The 15384-nt window shown below is 36.5% G+C and overlaps 1 protein-coding gene across 1 annotated transcript in view; it reads right to left on the bottom strand.

The window, feature by feature from the left end:
* ADGRV1 (adhesion G protein-coupled receptor V1) overlaps window positions 1-15384 on the bottom strand; it is a 267302-nt gene that overhangs the window by 142964 nt on the left and 108954 nt on the right. The window contains exons 70-78 of the mRNA XM_056514381.1: window positions 14830-14979; window positions 13502-13975; window positions 12610-12753; window positions 11218-11389; window positions 10710-10845; window positions 8378-9225; window positions 5394-5511; window positions 4389-4560; window positions 1512-1754 (exon numbers count right to left, since the gene is read on the bottom strand). Coding sequence (XP_056370356.1) covers window positions 1512-1754; window positions 4389-4560; window positions 5394-5511; window positions 8378-9225; window positions 10710-10845; window positions 11218-11389; window positions 12610-12753; window positions 13502-13975; window positions 14830-14979 — 2457 coding nt within the window. The remainder of the gene's footprint in view (window positions 1-1511; window positions 1755-4388; window positions 4561-5393; window positions 5512-8377; window positions 9226-10709; window positions 10846-11217; window positions 11390-12609; window positions 12754-13501; window positions 13976-14829; window positions 14980-15384) is intronic.

Below are 15384 nucleotides of genomic sequence, written 5' to 3'. Positions count from 1 at the left end.
CACCCCCATGTCCTTTGGGGCAGGGCAGGTCTCAATCTGTTCATCCCCAGCCTGCACTGCAGGTGCAGCACTTTGCATTTGGTCTTGTTACATCTCATGGGATTCCCAGGGCCCACTTCTTGAGCCTGTCCTGGTGCCTCTGGATGGCATCCCATCCTTCAGGAGTGTCAGCTACATCCCTCAGCTTGGTGTCTACTGCACATTTGCTACGGGTGCCCCTGCTCCCTTTGCCTCTGCCATTAGTGAAGGCAGTAAATAACCCTGGTCCCAAAACAGATCCCTGAGGCACACCCCTTGTCACTGATGTCCATCAGGACTCTGAGCCATTGGCCCTCTGGGTGTGACCATCCAGCCACTTTGTTATCAATCAAATCCAATCACAGCTCATTCAAACCCAACATTAAATCCATCTCTCTCCAGTTTGGAGAGAAGGACGTTTTTGGGGACTGTGTCAAAGGCTTTAGAGAATTCCAGATAAATGACACCTGTAGCCCTTCCCTTGTACCCTAATGTAATCACTCCACCAGAGAAGCCCACTAGTTTGGCCAGGCAGGACTTGCCCTTGGTGAAGCTGTGCTGGCTCTCTCCAGTCTCATCCCTGTCCTTAATGTGCCTTAGCACAGCTCCTAGGAGGATCTGCTCCATGGCAGTCCCAGGCAGAGAGGTGAGGCTGACTGATCTTCCTTTCTACCCTTCACTTTTTAAAGATGGGTATAGTAATACCCCTTTTCCGGTCACCAGGGATTTCACCTCATTGTCAAGACTTTTCAAATAACAAGGGAGACTGTGTTGGCAACAACATCAGCCAATTCCCTCAAGACTCTGGGATGCATCTCTCTGGGTCCCATAGAGCTGTGTACAATCAGTTTTCTCAGGTGGTCATGAACCTGATTTTCCCATTCAGTGGGACAGACTTGTTCCCCCATGCCCCATCCTGCTGTCCGTCCACTTCAGAGGTGTAGGAAAAAAGGTTGCCAGTGAAGACTGGCAAAAAAGTTGTTGAGCTCATCAGCCTTTTGTTAATCTGTTGCTATCAGTTTTTCAACATTACTTATCAGGGGGAAACACCTTCTTTTATCTTCCCTTTCTGGTTAACCTACACCTAGAAGCCCCTCCTTTTATTTTTTGTGCCCCTTGCCAGGTTCACTTCCAGCTTCAGCTTGGCCTTCCTTACACATTCACACTCCATCTCTATTCTCTTCCCAGCTCACCTGTCCTTGCTTCAACTGTTTGTGCATTTGCTTCTTTCCCTTTAGTTTGACCAGCAAGTTCTGACTCAGCAATGCCAGTCTCCTGCCTCCATTGCCTGATTTCTTGCTCCTGGGGATTGCTAGCTCCTGTGTTCTATGGAAGACTTTCTTAAAGTTCTGTCAGCTCTGTTCCACTCCCTTGTTGCTGAGGGCAGTCTCTCAGGGGAAACCCCTGACTATCCCCTTGAAGAGCTGGAAGTCTGCTTTCCTAAAGGTCAGAAAAAGAGATGTAAAAATAAATTAAAAAATAATAAGTCTTACCTGCGTACTGTAGCTAACCATTGTGGTTACTGATGTACTAGAATCTCTAAGAACTTGTAGACTGATTAAAGCTGTCTTCTTATAAGCCACAGCAAATCGAGATCCCACAGCAAAATACACTAAACCATGAGGAGCATCACTTTCCAGGACAGTTATAAATGCAAATCTGGCACTGCTGTTCAAAGCAGCTCCTGTGCTTACAGCATACAGCTCAACAAAAATATAAGTTTCAAATTCTGGTACCTGTAAGTGAGGGATGATTTTCATATCATTATAAGATCTATTAATAACTTTCAGCATTAAATAAATGTTTATATATTACTTGTATGCACATTGGATCACTTTAGTAACACTTTCAACAAGCATGCTTCCTGAAATGTGCAGGAAGTACAATAAAATATATCCTAAAAACAATACTGCAATGGGCGTCACTCTGTCAGGCACAATAATTAAATCCCAGATTTTTGCATAGAACTTACTGCTTTAAAGTAGCTACTCAAATAGTGCAGGCATTGTGGCTGTAAATTTGACATAAATGACAGTAAACACTCCAAGAGTGTCATCTTCCAGATTGTGGAATTACATAGATGTACAATCTATGAAGAATTTGCTCTTTCATTTTCTTTTTCCCTCTCAAAAAGGCATGTACCTACCGACTCACTTTTGGAAAAACTGCACAGAATTAAGTATGCAATTTTGAAAATGCAATTAATTTGTATAATAACTCTCCTGTATTCAAGTACTGAACTCAGTTAAAGTTTTGAAAAACATTTTACACATAACCTTAGCATTTAAATACCAATTTGTGATGTTTCACATACAGAGAAATATGTCTGAAAACACAGGCTGAGGAGCTTTGTCTCCTTATTGAAAATAAGGTAGCAGTGTTAAGTTTATAATATGACATTTTGCTTCATCTTATATTTTGAACCTACAACACAAATGTAAATTTAAAAATAGATATCCAATTACTAAAATTCAAAAAAAATCTTTGGAAAGATTGTACCTATCACATATACTTGTCAAGTAGCAAACTTGAGAAAAAAGAAAAAATAAGTATGTCTTTACAAGAAAATAGCATTATAAAAAAATGGTAATCATTGAAGCCAATTTTTTACTATTTTACTTCCTGGTAAGACTTGTGACCATGTGGGGGACCCACACTGGAGCAGCCTGTCCTTGAAGGACTGACAATGCTGCAGCATTCATGGAGAGCTGCTGCCTGTGGGATGGACTCATGTTGAAGAAGTTTCCCATTGGAGGGACTCCATGGTGGAGCAGGAGAAAGACTCCTCTTCCTGAGCAGCAGCAGGAACAATGTGTGATGAAATGAACATAACCCCCACTTCCCAACTCTGCTTGCTGCTGGAGGAGAAGGGGTAGAGCTGGAAGGAGGGAGGGGAAGGCAGAAGGTGTTTTAAGATATTAGTTTACTTCTCATTATCCTGATCTGATTTTGTTAGCAAAAAATTCATTTAACATCTCTAATTTGAGCCTGTTTTTCCCATGATGCTTTTGGTGAGTGAGCTCTCCTGGTCCTTGTCTCAACTCATTAACCCTTTGTTGTATTTTCTGACCAGCTGCAGAGAGGAGTGATAGAGAGGCTTTGGTGGGTGCCTGGCATCCAGCCAGGGTCAACACACTACATAAAAAAGCTTTGTGCTTCAGCAATGAGTTCTTGGAAATCCTACTTTAATTCTAGGATTTTTAGCTTATAAAGTCAGTACTGCTGATGAAGTAAAACTTACAAAAGCTAGAATGTGCACTACAAAAGTGTAAAGTACTTATTTAATGTATTTTTGACTTCATCATTTTTAATGCATTTGCTACTAATTTACAAGCTAACTTCTAAAAGAAGAACTGGAAGAAGAATTATGAAATATTTGGAGGGATAAATACCATATGATTTCAATTAAATTGTTAAGTAGTTCTCTAAATGAAATATTCCTGACTTATGACAGGCACAATTATATTGGGGTGAATGGGGAGCTTTAGCCTTCCATTAGCACTTGCTAGAATGGCACAGGCTTGTTTTCCATGTGGCACAACTGCATGTCTCTGCAGCTTCTGCACAGCTGTCATTAAATATGATATCACTTTCCAACTTTAAAAGAATGGCAAACATTCATCCTTCCTTTCTTAAGGGACTACTCTAACTACTGAGTATTCACACTAAAATATTTTTTCCTTCTCTTCTCAATAAAAATGACTGAATACTGTGTTTTGTGTTAATATAATCATGTCTGTATTTTAGAGTGCCAGTTGGATCTCACAAGACTGTTAGACTCAGACAAGTGCAATTTAGTGGATGATGGCTCCTAAATTGAATTAGGAGGATGTGAACAAGGTATATGTGAGCAGCCACAGATTTTTAGACACTTGAAGATTCTTATGCAGTTTTATGAGTTTTCACAGATCACTGTGCTAGATTTAGGAATATAAAATTACACACAAGTTAGACTGAAAGGTTTTTTTTGTGGAATGACAAATTACTTGCAGAATTACTTGCATATTACTTACAGAATGTTTTCTATAAACATTTCTGTTTTGATTAAAAAAAAAAAACTTACTGGGTGAAGGATAAGAGTGTATGATGAAACATTTCATTGAAACAACTCCATTCTTTCTTCTTACTCTTATATAAAAATGTAAGATCTGTAATTTACTCTTCAAACTAAATACTTATCTCCTTCCCAAATTTTTACCAGTCACAAAAGAGGCAGTAAAAGACTATAAATAAACATGTTCCAGAGAAGCCGAGCAGATATCAAGTTACTATCTTCAAAACTAAGCCTCAGTTCCTCTGGATCAGAGGAGATTTTTCATCTTGGCAAATTGCAATTCAATACTGTACACAAATGAGCAATAATTACTTACATTATCAGGTTTTATTTCAATGGAGATGTTGCACATAGTTTGACCTGCTACACAGGTTGTAGTTCCCAGCACAGATACAAGTTCATTCTCCAAGTTCACGCCATCCTTCAGAAGGACAACAGCTGTTTTATTAAAGGTCACACGCCAGAAGATTGTTACATCTTCAAAAGCCCTGCAAGCAAAAGAGACAAGTATGCATGTACTGAAGAAGAGCACTACATAAAGCACAGATGTAACATTCATTTTATGTTTTTATTCAAAACTTATCATTATGGAATCAACTGATTTAAAAAGAAAAAAATAGCTCTTTTAATTTAAGTTTCTTCCTCTAATACCTGTTTAGTTTATAAAAAAGTAACAGAAGAGGAAAATAAAGAAATTATGGGAAGAACCCGGATTCTTCTTAATTTTTGTTTCAGATAAAACATGATTATCTGAATAAGATACACTGGTGCTTGGAAAGCAGGGATGTGCCCAAGTACTTTCATTAATACTATAGAAACTATTGGTTGGAAAGCCAGGCAGAATTTGTCTTTCCTGTAAGTGTAAGAGACTTACCATACTTGAGCATATTTTTTAAAGTACACATAAAGGTACACTATATATATATCTGTGCTAATTAGGAAAAAAGTGAAGACATAAGCATACTGACACTTACATAACTTCCTAATCGCTCCTTGTAGTATTCATACCTACTTACACTAACAGAGACTTACACCTTTAGCAAATACTTTACTTAAGCAAAATCTTTGCACTTGCTGACTTACAGTATAAAATAGTAAGCGTCTGAGTTTTTTCCTGTTTCTGCTTGATACCAATAAAGTGCCAGACCCAAATATATTCACAACTTAAATGCCCTGTTGACAAAATCTGTGAAGCTATTAAAGGAGCTGAAAGGGAAACATTTATATAAAACCCTGATATGAAAATCTCTTCCACTATCAGTAGATCCTGTGATTCAAGAGAACGTGTTACAGCGTGTGGCAAGAGCCCTGGAATCTGCACCTGTTTGGCTGCCGTGCGACAGTCAGCACCACCTCTCTGTTTTCTGAGTCTTCATCAAGTATCAGGCCACTTTGTACTTCTGGAATGAATCCCAAAATGCCATTCTGGAGATCACTTCCTGTGTAAGAAATAGTCCATGAAAATAGTAAGCAGGAAAGTTAAGCTGAAAGTTAATATGCACAACTGCTAAAAACCCAGTCAGGTATCAAAAGCATGCTGCAAAGTACTGTTTAGGGATAACTCAATTATCTCAATATTTCTATTCTTCATTTACACTCTAGAATTTCAAATTAGAATTCAGCATTTCTAAATTTTATTTTAATCAATAGAGTAATAACACCTATTTTTGGAAGTAAATTCCTTATCACAGTCCTGGAACCATTTTTGCATGTTAGCTTGTATTTTCAGCAGCATTCAACAAAGTGACTGACTTCTGCTGTCCTGACTGTTCTAAAGTCCTTGACTTCAAGAGAATAGGTTTACAGCAATCTCCAGAACAATCTCAAAAGCCTTGGTTATAATGGCCTTCTGAGATAATTATTCCAGTTAAGTTTATCATAAATCCTAAAACATTCTGTCTGAAAAGAAAAGGGCCTCAACATATAAGTAGATAATGTGATAAAGATGGGATTCCAGTGACGTAAGTTTTCTTATTCATCCTACCCATGATGCTGTTGAACCCATCCATTTTTCCAGATGATTATATATGATTATATTAGCATTTCTCTTGCACCTTTAATTCTATGTATGGAACTAATGAGCTGCAGAACACCACATTTTTCTCAGGGGGAATGCAAGTAACTTCAGAAAAACAGCAGTGGAAGATAAAAATTCTCAGTGTTAATGAGGGGAAACTAATGTCTTTACAGTGCTCAATCAATTCTTGCTTCTAAAGGATTTCTCCTTGCAGGTTGTGATGGCCTTACTCTTGAATTGAAAGGCAATCTAATTCCACCACAGTGCTTACTAAAAGTCAATATATATAATAAGATGAACAGAAACTGTGTGTTGCTTATGTGCATGCACAAACATTTAACCTGTGATATTTATCTATACACTTAAATGCAGGTACATGCTTCAACTCTTCTCTTCAATGTGTTGTTTCATATTCCAATTTTATGTACACTCTGTACTATGGGTATAACTCTAGAGCACATTCATACACTTGTGTGGTATTCAATACAAGCTCAAATTCCAACCTGTGCCTATAAACATACTTCTGCAGTTGAAGTGCACACCCAGGGAACTGTTTACTTCCATGGTAAATTCTAGAGACAATGCACATGAAGAGAACGTGTTTCACACATGATCTCTTTTTGTATATAAGCATGGTTCCTTCCTACATTCATACAGCAGCACAGTTTAATCCTAGTTCTCAATACCCACACTGATTTCTTAAGACTATCTAAATACACAAAACTCCCAATAATGTTGGACCTTACTTTCTTGGTCAGACTAAACTGAGTTACCCTAAAATTTGTTCTGGATGCACAACTTCTTTCTAAAATTTAATCTATATTGCAGGTTAGATTGGTTTATATTCAGTTGGTAATCCCAACAGACATGTAAAAGCTAAGGGAAACTGGCATCACTTTCTCACAGTAGCATAGTGACTGAAAGAAAAACTCTTCCTTGGTGACTAAGTATGCTAATTCCTGTCCTCCAGCCCCAGAAGCAGAGAATGACTACACTGCAGGTATGAACTGCATAGTAGAAAAGAATGAAAACAGAAATCATTTTTTTCTACTTTGTACAAACTCCATCCATTATAAAAGTGAAAGAATTTAAAAATACAAAGTACATGAAACACCTCAGACAGAATGCCAACGTAATAAGGTTAAAAGGGCCCTTTAAGTCTCTAGTCCAATACTATCCTCAAAACTGAATTATTTCTGAAACTAGACCAGATGGCTCAGAGTTCTGGAGCTCAAAATAATTCCAGGGATGGAGAGAGACCATGCAACCTCCCCAGGCAACCTGTGCCACTAGCTGTCTGTACTCAATAGAAAAAAATATCAGGCTAAATCTTATTTCAACATATACTCACAATCTCCCATCAAGCACTGCTGCCATAATGCAATATTTAAATACTGGGTCAGTAAATTTTTGTCTCTCCTCTTTTAGGTAATCCTATGGTCTCAGTAGGAACTATGTCTTCCTGTATTCAAAAGCCCCATGACATTTTCTTTTACCAAATAATGCTTCACAGATTAAGTTAGGAAAAGGAAAAAAAAAAGAACAGGTAAAAGAAAAAGCAAAAGAAACTTAAAGCATTCTGGATCTTGAAAAAGCATAGTGAAGTGACAAAATACAAATCATCTGGCCTTTAAAAACAAATCAAGCAAAAAAAAAAAAATGCAGTGATTTTTTTGTGCCATAAACTGTCAAGCAGTGGCCAGTATTTACAGTTACACAAAATATTTTGTTTGAATACAGCACTACAGTACTCTGAGAAAGGATAATTTGTACAATACTGACAAGAAACAATGGAAGCCCAGCAGCTCTATAACAGGTTCCTCTTGGACACTTCCATTTTCATACCATAAGTTAATTGGTGACTCTTTTCATAGTCACACATCTATTCTTTGAATTTGGAAGTCGTAGATCTACTGAGATGAGAATCTCACATCCCAGGAGGACAGGTTGGAACAAGGAAAATGGCAAAAAAACAAATGAGCCTGCAATCCTACTCCATCTCTGACACAAACACTTATGCTCAGCGTTCTCCCTTCATAAAGGATAAGAACAGAGATAAGCAGCACCTACAGATGTATTTTGAGTTACATTTCCAAGGGATGCTAAGTGGGCTTTGTGCACTGGATGCTTCCTCTGATTTGTAAAACATTACATTTGGGAATGGAATACCCTGCTTATTATCATATAGAATTCCAATTTTACATGAAAATTGCTACGAGAACATATAGTTATTTACTGTTATTTAATTCAAATATATTTACTCATCTCCTGGGGGGAAATAATATTACCTGCAATAATTACTGTTGCAAAAGCAGCAAATCCATGTTCATCCTTTCCTTCCACAATCTGAGCTCCATATTCAGGATTTGAGAGGAAAACATAAAATAATTCTTGTCCTTCAGGCTCATCGTCATCAAGAATTTTTATGGACACCTGGCATTCACTTTCTCCATCAAACAAAGTCAGAGAGATTGTCTGTTCTTCAAAATCTTCTCCTTCCATTGCCCATGTGAAGTTTGATTTTTCATAAACATTTCCAAAAGGATATAAATCTACTCCACTCTGTGCACTCACTCCCCCAAAGGTTTTAACAGTTATTTTAATATTACCAGTAAATCCCTTGGTCCTTTTGATCTGAAGCACTGCTGTGTTGGAGGTATTGTTGTTTGTATCTTCCTCAACATAAATAAACTCTGGCCCCAAACTTAGTATTCCATGATGAATATCATTAGCCAGGATATTAACTGTTGCAACACTGAAAGCTGGATTCAAACGGGGACTCCAGTCAAGGTTCACAGGCTGAACATCCAGAATTTCCGCAGAAGTCAAATTTACAAAAAAAAATTCTTGTATTTCAGACATAGTGTCATCAATTATCGATATTTCTATCACTGCATTTGTCTGAAAATGCAAAAACATAAGCTCTCCATTGTAGATGGGTATATAGTCTTCTAGTGGTTTGGCACTTCCTGGAATGGTCTGATATGTCAATTTAGTGAGATTACTTTGAAAACCAAATAATCTTTGGACACATAGTCTGACTACCTGAACATCTTCTTCAACTGAAATTGATCTTGAGTTAAGATCAAACTGGAAGATCCCCATTGGCTCAATTTTAGCTATTGTAAATCCTGATCTGAAACAGAAACAATATCACATTGAGAGAGGAAATACAAATAATGGAAAGCAGAATAATCAAGCATAATAATTTTCAGTGAGCAACCAATGATGGCTGTAAGAAAGTGGATTAAAAAATGTGTAACAGTAGGGAGAAGAAATGGAAACCACACAAAGCAAGATATAAAGAGATTCCCTAAAAAGTGCTTTTGTAATGTTTGAGCAGCCCTCCACAGGATTAATGCATCCTAAGTCAGGACAGGATACTGAGTAAATGATAAATAAAATATGGTCTTCCTGACAAAATGGAGAGGCAAAGGAAAGTAGGTCTTCCTGCCAGGGACATCGTACAGGAATATAATAGAGCCACTACAAGTAATACCAGTTTTAAACACTGAACAAACCTCCTCTACCAAGGGAAAGCTGTGAAGCAGACAGATGCTAGCAGGTCTACAGTTTAAGCTAGAAAGCTAGAGAAGGACAGAAAGTTATTTTAAAATATACAGTAAGGTTTGTTTTGAAATACTGCCTCTTTACAATATTACTCAAAGTACTTTTTTTTCCAGATCTGAGTCTTGTTATTAAAATCAGTTTAAGCTTTACTTTGTTCATATTAAATATATCCCCTTTTTATAAAAAAATATTAGACTGACCCTGCTGAATCTTGTGTCATCCCCTTTCCTCCAGAACTAAACCATTACTTAATGCCAGAGGCTACCAAATGGCATAATTACAGAGAGGGGATTTGGCTAACAGATGAGACTTTTCCACCACTTAGGAAGCCAAAAAAGCCTTCTAAGTAATTGTAAGGTTTATGTCTTATGGAATGCAGTCTTAAGTTTTCTAGGAAAGGTTTGCCAGTGCAATTTTAACACAGTGAGCCCAATACCTTTCTCCGTATGGTGTCACTGTATGCCTATTTTTTTATACACTTTCATCTTCAATATGGAAGAATGAAAATAGTTTGAAGAACAGAAAACAATTTATGCAAGATGAAAAACTACATTGAATGTAATGTTTTAATTTTTCAGAGTAAAAAAGGGTATTTAATATAAATTAGGCATTTTTAGAGCATTTCTTATTTCACTTGATTTATTTTAAATAATGTTTGTCATCTAAGAACTTCTAAATATGGATTTTTAGGGACACTGAAATTGACAGTTTATTTAATTCTTCAGCTTCCTTGATAAAACTGTTGATCTTGCTTCTTCAACCTAACTGTCTTTTCTAACTGTCTCCATAATTCTCTAGACACATTCTAGGCACCTCAGATCCCAATTCTAGGAAACAGACTGGAAGAAAAGCCTCAGTTCCAGGCAAATCAGATCTGCAGTACTGACATTTGTTTCCATGGGAGACATGACATAGAAATTTATTAAAAAAAGAACTGTAATTTGCTAGCTACCTATAATTTAATAGGGATTTGTATGAGGTATATGCCTCTGTACATATCATAATTCTTACAGCATTAGAGCAACTCAAAAGTGTAAGTAATATCCTTACCTCAGGCGAGCTCCACCAGACACATTGCTGTGCACTGCTGTTAAAGTGATGGCAAATGTCTCAGGTTTATTTAGGCTTGGAGTAGCCTGAAATGAAATTACTTTACTTTCCTCCCCAGAAGAAAACACAACAGTACCTGAAAGAAGAATGATTGAGAGAGCCAAAATCACTAAACAGGAATTCTCTTTTTACCTGGAAATATGTTGACACAGGGACTTTAGTCACAATTCCACTCCACTGAGGTGAAGAAATCTTCATTATAAGAGTCTTTCCTATAGAAAGCTGACCTTCAGAGGCATAGCAATGTGTAATGTTGTTTTTTTTTCTCATAAAGTAAATATGTCCCTTACAGATAAAAACTGGATCACAGGACTTCATTCTAATGACTCTTCATTAATAAAGGAAACATGCAGAGGTACAAACAACTAAAAGGTGGTATCATCACTTATGCAACTGTCATAGCTGCTGTACTTGTAGCTGTACATAACTTGTTGCAGCAATTACTCACCAAATGGAGGAGTAATGTTGCCTGGTTTAACAGAGTCAGTGACTAGGTCTGGTGGGCATCCTGAAATCCAGCTAACTATTACAGAGCCATAAACTCCTCTTCTGGTTATGACAGCATGGCCTGTCCCTGCTACAATGTTTGTAAGTCGTAATATCACAGATTCAAAGCCAACCTGTGGAAACATAGTAGATTTTATCAGAAAATGGAATAAAAGTGGACAATAACATACATGAAAGCAAAATACCTTTTGTAAAAAGGGCATCTTACAATGAAGATGCATGCATATAGATAATTGTATGTGCATATATCTATGGACATATGAATATGTATATTTCCTTCACAGCTCTTTAATAATACTTGCAAATACTAGATTTCTGGCAATTAGATTTCAGGGGAAAGGAACAAGTATGACACTGTTTTCAGTTTCAGTATGGAAAACAGTGAATACAGCAACCTGTGCCTCTTGTTTAGAAGAAAAATAAATCAAACCTGCCCTCAGTGCTCACAGATAATAACTGTACTACTCTCTCACTCTCTCTCTATATATATACACACATATAATTATATAAACACATATAAAACAATTTAGTAATTGTGTGTCTAGTGAAAAGTTGCCTCATTACACTGTTCACAAAATTATTGCTGCACTGTGATCTTTTTCTCTGAGCAGCAAATAGGAGTGAAGATAATTCAGAATATAATGTTACAAAAGTAAAGATGAATGGATATATAGTAGTATATGGTATATAATAGTCTTTCTGTAAACAGTGCATACAGAAAGACTATTCGACTTAAGTTTCACTGTAAATTGAAAACAAGAACAATACTTCAAGACAATTAAAATCATTAAGTAAAAACTTCAATAAAATTGAAGAATTAAAACCTTATTGTGCCTTTGCCTGACATAAAAAAGGGAATAGTAGCACATATACAATATCAAAGTAGGCAAATTATCTTTTCTCACTCTCATATAAAACAGACAAATGGAAAATCTATCACTCAATGATTACCAAATTTACTGATAACTGCATTAACACCCAGCATATATTCCATCTCTTTTTGTACATAATACTGAATACATATTATTGGGGTTGCCATATTTAGAGAAACATCATCCAGATTTACTTATTTTCCTTTAAGTCTTAATCTTTTAAATCCCCTTTCACGTAAATATTTACACTACTTACATTTTAGAGATGCATTAAAACATTTCTATAGGAATTTGTATCAGAGGAAGGAACAACATACAGCATAAATAATAATAAAAAAAAATCTCTTCTGTCATATTGATTACAATGAAAGCATCACTGAGTTCCTGTAACAGGTATCTTCCATAGTGAAGTGTACCTTTCTTCTGTGGCAGGAACATGACACCAGAACCAGGCTACTGACCTGTGAATTGGCAGCTTCCTCAGGAATAAGCAGCACAGCAGACTTTGCTGTTCCTAATATTTTAGGCACATCCTTGGCACTTCCCCTAACCAGGCTTACGTTAGTCAGTTCCAGAGTAAAATTCAAGCCAAATAAAATAAATGCCTTTGAGGGAGAGAATTTAATTAAAAAAGTAAAAATTTAACTCCACTAAAAACATGTTACTCAACACTACAAATAATTAACAACCTGCAGATTTTGTTTGTTTACATACAAAGCAGCATTTTCAACACCAGTGTTTTGTTGATTATGTTTCTCAAATAATTACAGCTAAGCCATCAATATTGTGAAATTAATATGCCAGCAGTTTTCTGGAATGTGAGTCTGTAAAGCAACTACTGCCATTTAAAGAAGTTGTAGCTGACACATTTGCCTTAGCTTGATTTTAATCCTTAAGATTAAAAACATATAAGATGGTTGTAAGAGCATATAAGAGTGGATGTAAGACTGTGATAATAATGATAAACACCAAGGAAACACAGAAGACTGCAGGTACATTTATCTTCTTCTTCATTGGTCACAAATAAAAGATCACTATTTACAATCCAAACTAAACTTAAGAAAATATTTGCATACATACAATAACAAGATATTGAATTAACAGTAACACAAAACAACAATGGAAGGAAACATTAAATATTTGAACACATGCATAGCAGTGATTTTGCAATTACTATCAGAAAATGTGATTTTCAAATCCAGTTCTACTCGATAAAAAGGAAATTCTTAACAGCAAAACTCTCTTTTCTGCTTCTTCACACTTGATACTAGCGAGAGTTTTGAATCTTATTTGTACTGTGATGAAACAAATGGAAACAACAGATACCATAAAAGCTAAAAGAGTAATACACACCTGGTTGCTTATTGGCACTCTTTTTACTCCAAAGCTGGCACCATCCTTTATTGTGAGGAACCCCACCTCACTGTCAGGTTCAATGAGTGCTTCCCCGTGAAGGGATGTGACACGGTACTCGACCATCACTTCTCCAAACGCCCCAGCATGCCGAGTTACATTAACCTGAACATATCGACCCAGGGCTTTATCCACCAGCACTGACTGCTGATCAGAGTACAGGGCGAACACTCCATAAGGATCATCATTTTCAAACACTGTGATCTTCGAAATTCTTTTCTCATGGTCTAAATCTGCTCCACCTTCCACTGAAGTCAGCTGTACCTCATAGTTTTCATCCAGTTCTGGAACATCATCAGGTAGCAGGTAGATAATTATCTCAGCTGCACTCTGCTGGTCAGCAATGACAACAGATCCCTCTGTCTCAAGAAAGTCACCTGTGATGTCAGATTCACTACATATTTCCCAGTAAACCTGAAATTAGTATAGAAAATGGAAAACAAAAAGAAATAAAAATTACCTCCAAAATCAGAAAACTGCATATTGAGGATTCAGTATAGACAGGATATGGAATAGACTGCTTTTAAATGGGTAAAATAAAAATAGTTTTGGGTATGCACAGGAAGAATATCCTACCACACAGACTATCTTTCAAAAGAGTGTGTTATTTCATTAACAGTTCTATGAATATAAATATTTCCTTTATCTAGTTTCAGAAGACTTATGTAAAACTATGCGGAATTTATGAACATTTTTCAAAAATTATTTCTATTTTCACACTAAAACACCTTTGCTATTTTTTCTGTTTCCAATATTCCTCACATGAGAAAGAATGAGAACTCTCATTAAACACAGAAGATGTTTCTATTAATTGATCAATTTATTTTAAATTAAATTAGTTCCTGCTAAAACACTGACTTCTAAACAACTTTAGGTAAAAAAACAATCTGCATGATGGTTAAAAAAAATCTGACTCTGTCTAAAAAAGTAAAGTGTGATGATATCAAAGACAACTCACTATGAAAGTACTGTCTCTTCTGTTCTCCCATCAAAAGCAAATGGGGAGAGAAAGAAAGTGAGAGTGGAGAGCAGTACAGCAATACTGTTTTTCCTTTATTTCCCCTGATCAGGGAAGACTGAATTTTACTCTCCAAGCCACAAGTACTAGGGCTAAGCCCTTCCTAAACTAAGGCTAAAAGACAGCATTAAAAAAAAAAAAATATTTCAGAAACAAGCAGTTGGAAGGCACAGAATGAGATATTTTCCATACATTGAGACTGAGGATGATTTCAGCATTATATTCTTTATTAGGAAAAGAGTGAGAATACCGTTATGTTCCCCAGAATGCCTTGAGTTCGTTGGATGAGCAGTGTAATAATTTGTGGCCCTTTGTCTCCTGAGGGCTCTGAATAGCTACTCTCAGCTAATGATTCAGGAGCAAACTGTACAATTCCATTGGGATCACCAAACTTCTCTATCTGTAAAAAGGTAAACAAACATTCAAAAATTTAGAAAAGTAGTGTGAGTTGTATTCTTGTTCAAATCACTGTGATGTTCACTGCCCGATGCTCCAGGGGCACATATCTGTTAGTTCTAAAAACAGCAGAGAAAGTTTTGAATGCCCCTGTTTCAGTTTTGAGTTCCCCTGTCCAAGAAGTAAAAGAACAGAGTTTTATTTCAAATGCTGCATCTACATATTTTTATTCTAAAGCAGGAAATTCTCAGGCACCTTGAGCTACTTTACTTTCAAGTAAATTTTTCTTATCTTGTCTGAAAAACTCTGCGTTTTGTCTCCCTCTCACACGAGGGAGTAGGGGAAGAGAAGCAGTTGAGTGGGGTTTAATTTCCAGCTGGGTTTAAACCACAACAGATGACAAACATTG

This window comes from Oenanthe melanoleuca, chromosome Z (genome assembly GCF_029582105.1).
Source record: "Oenanthe melanoleuca isolate GR-GAL-2019-014 chromosome Z, OMel1.0, whole genome shotgun sequence".
NCBI lineage: Eukaryota > Metazoa > Chordata > Aves > Passeriformes > Muscicapidae > Oenanthe > Oenanthe melanoleuca.
The sequence above is the reverse complement of the archived record's forward strand: the minus strand, read 5'-3'. Positions and strand labels throughout refer to the sequence as shown.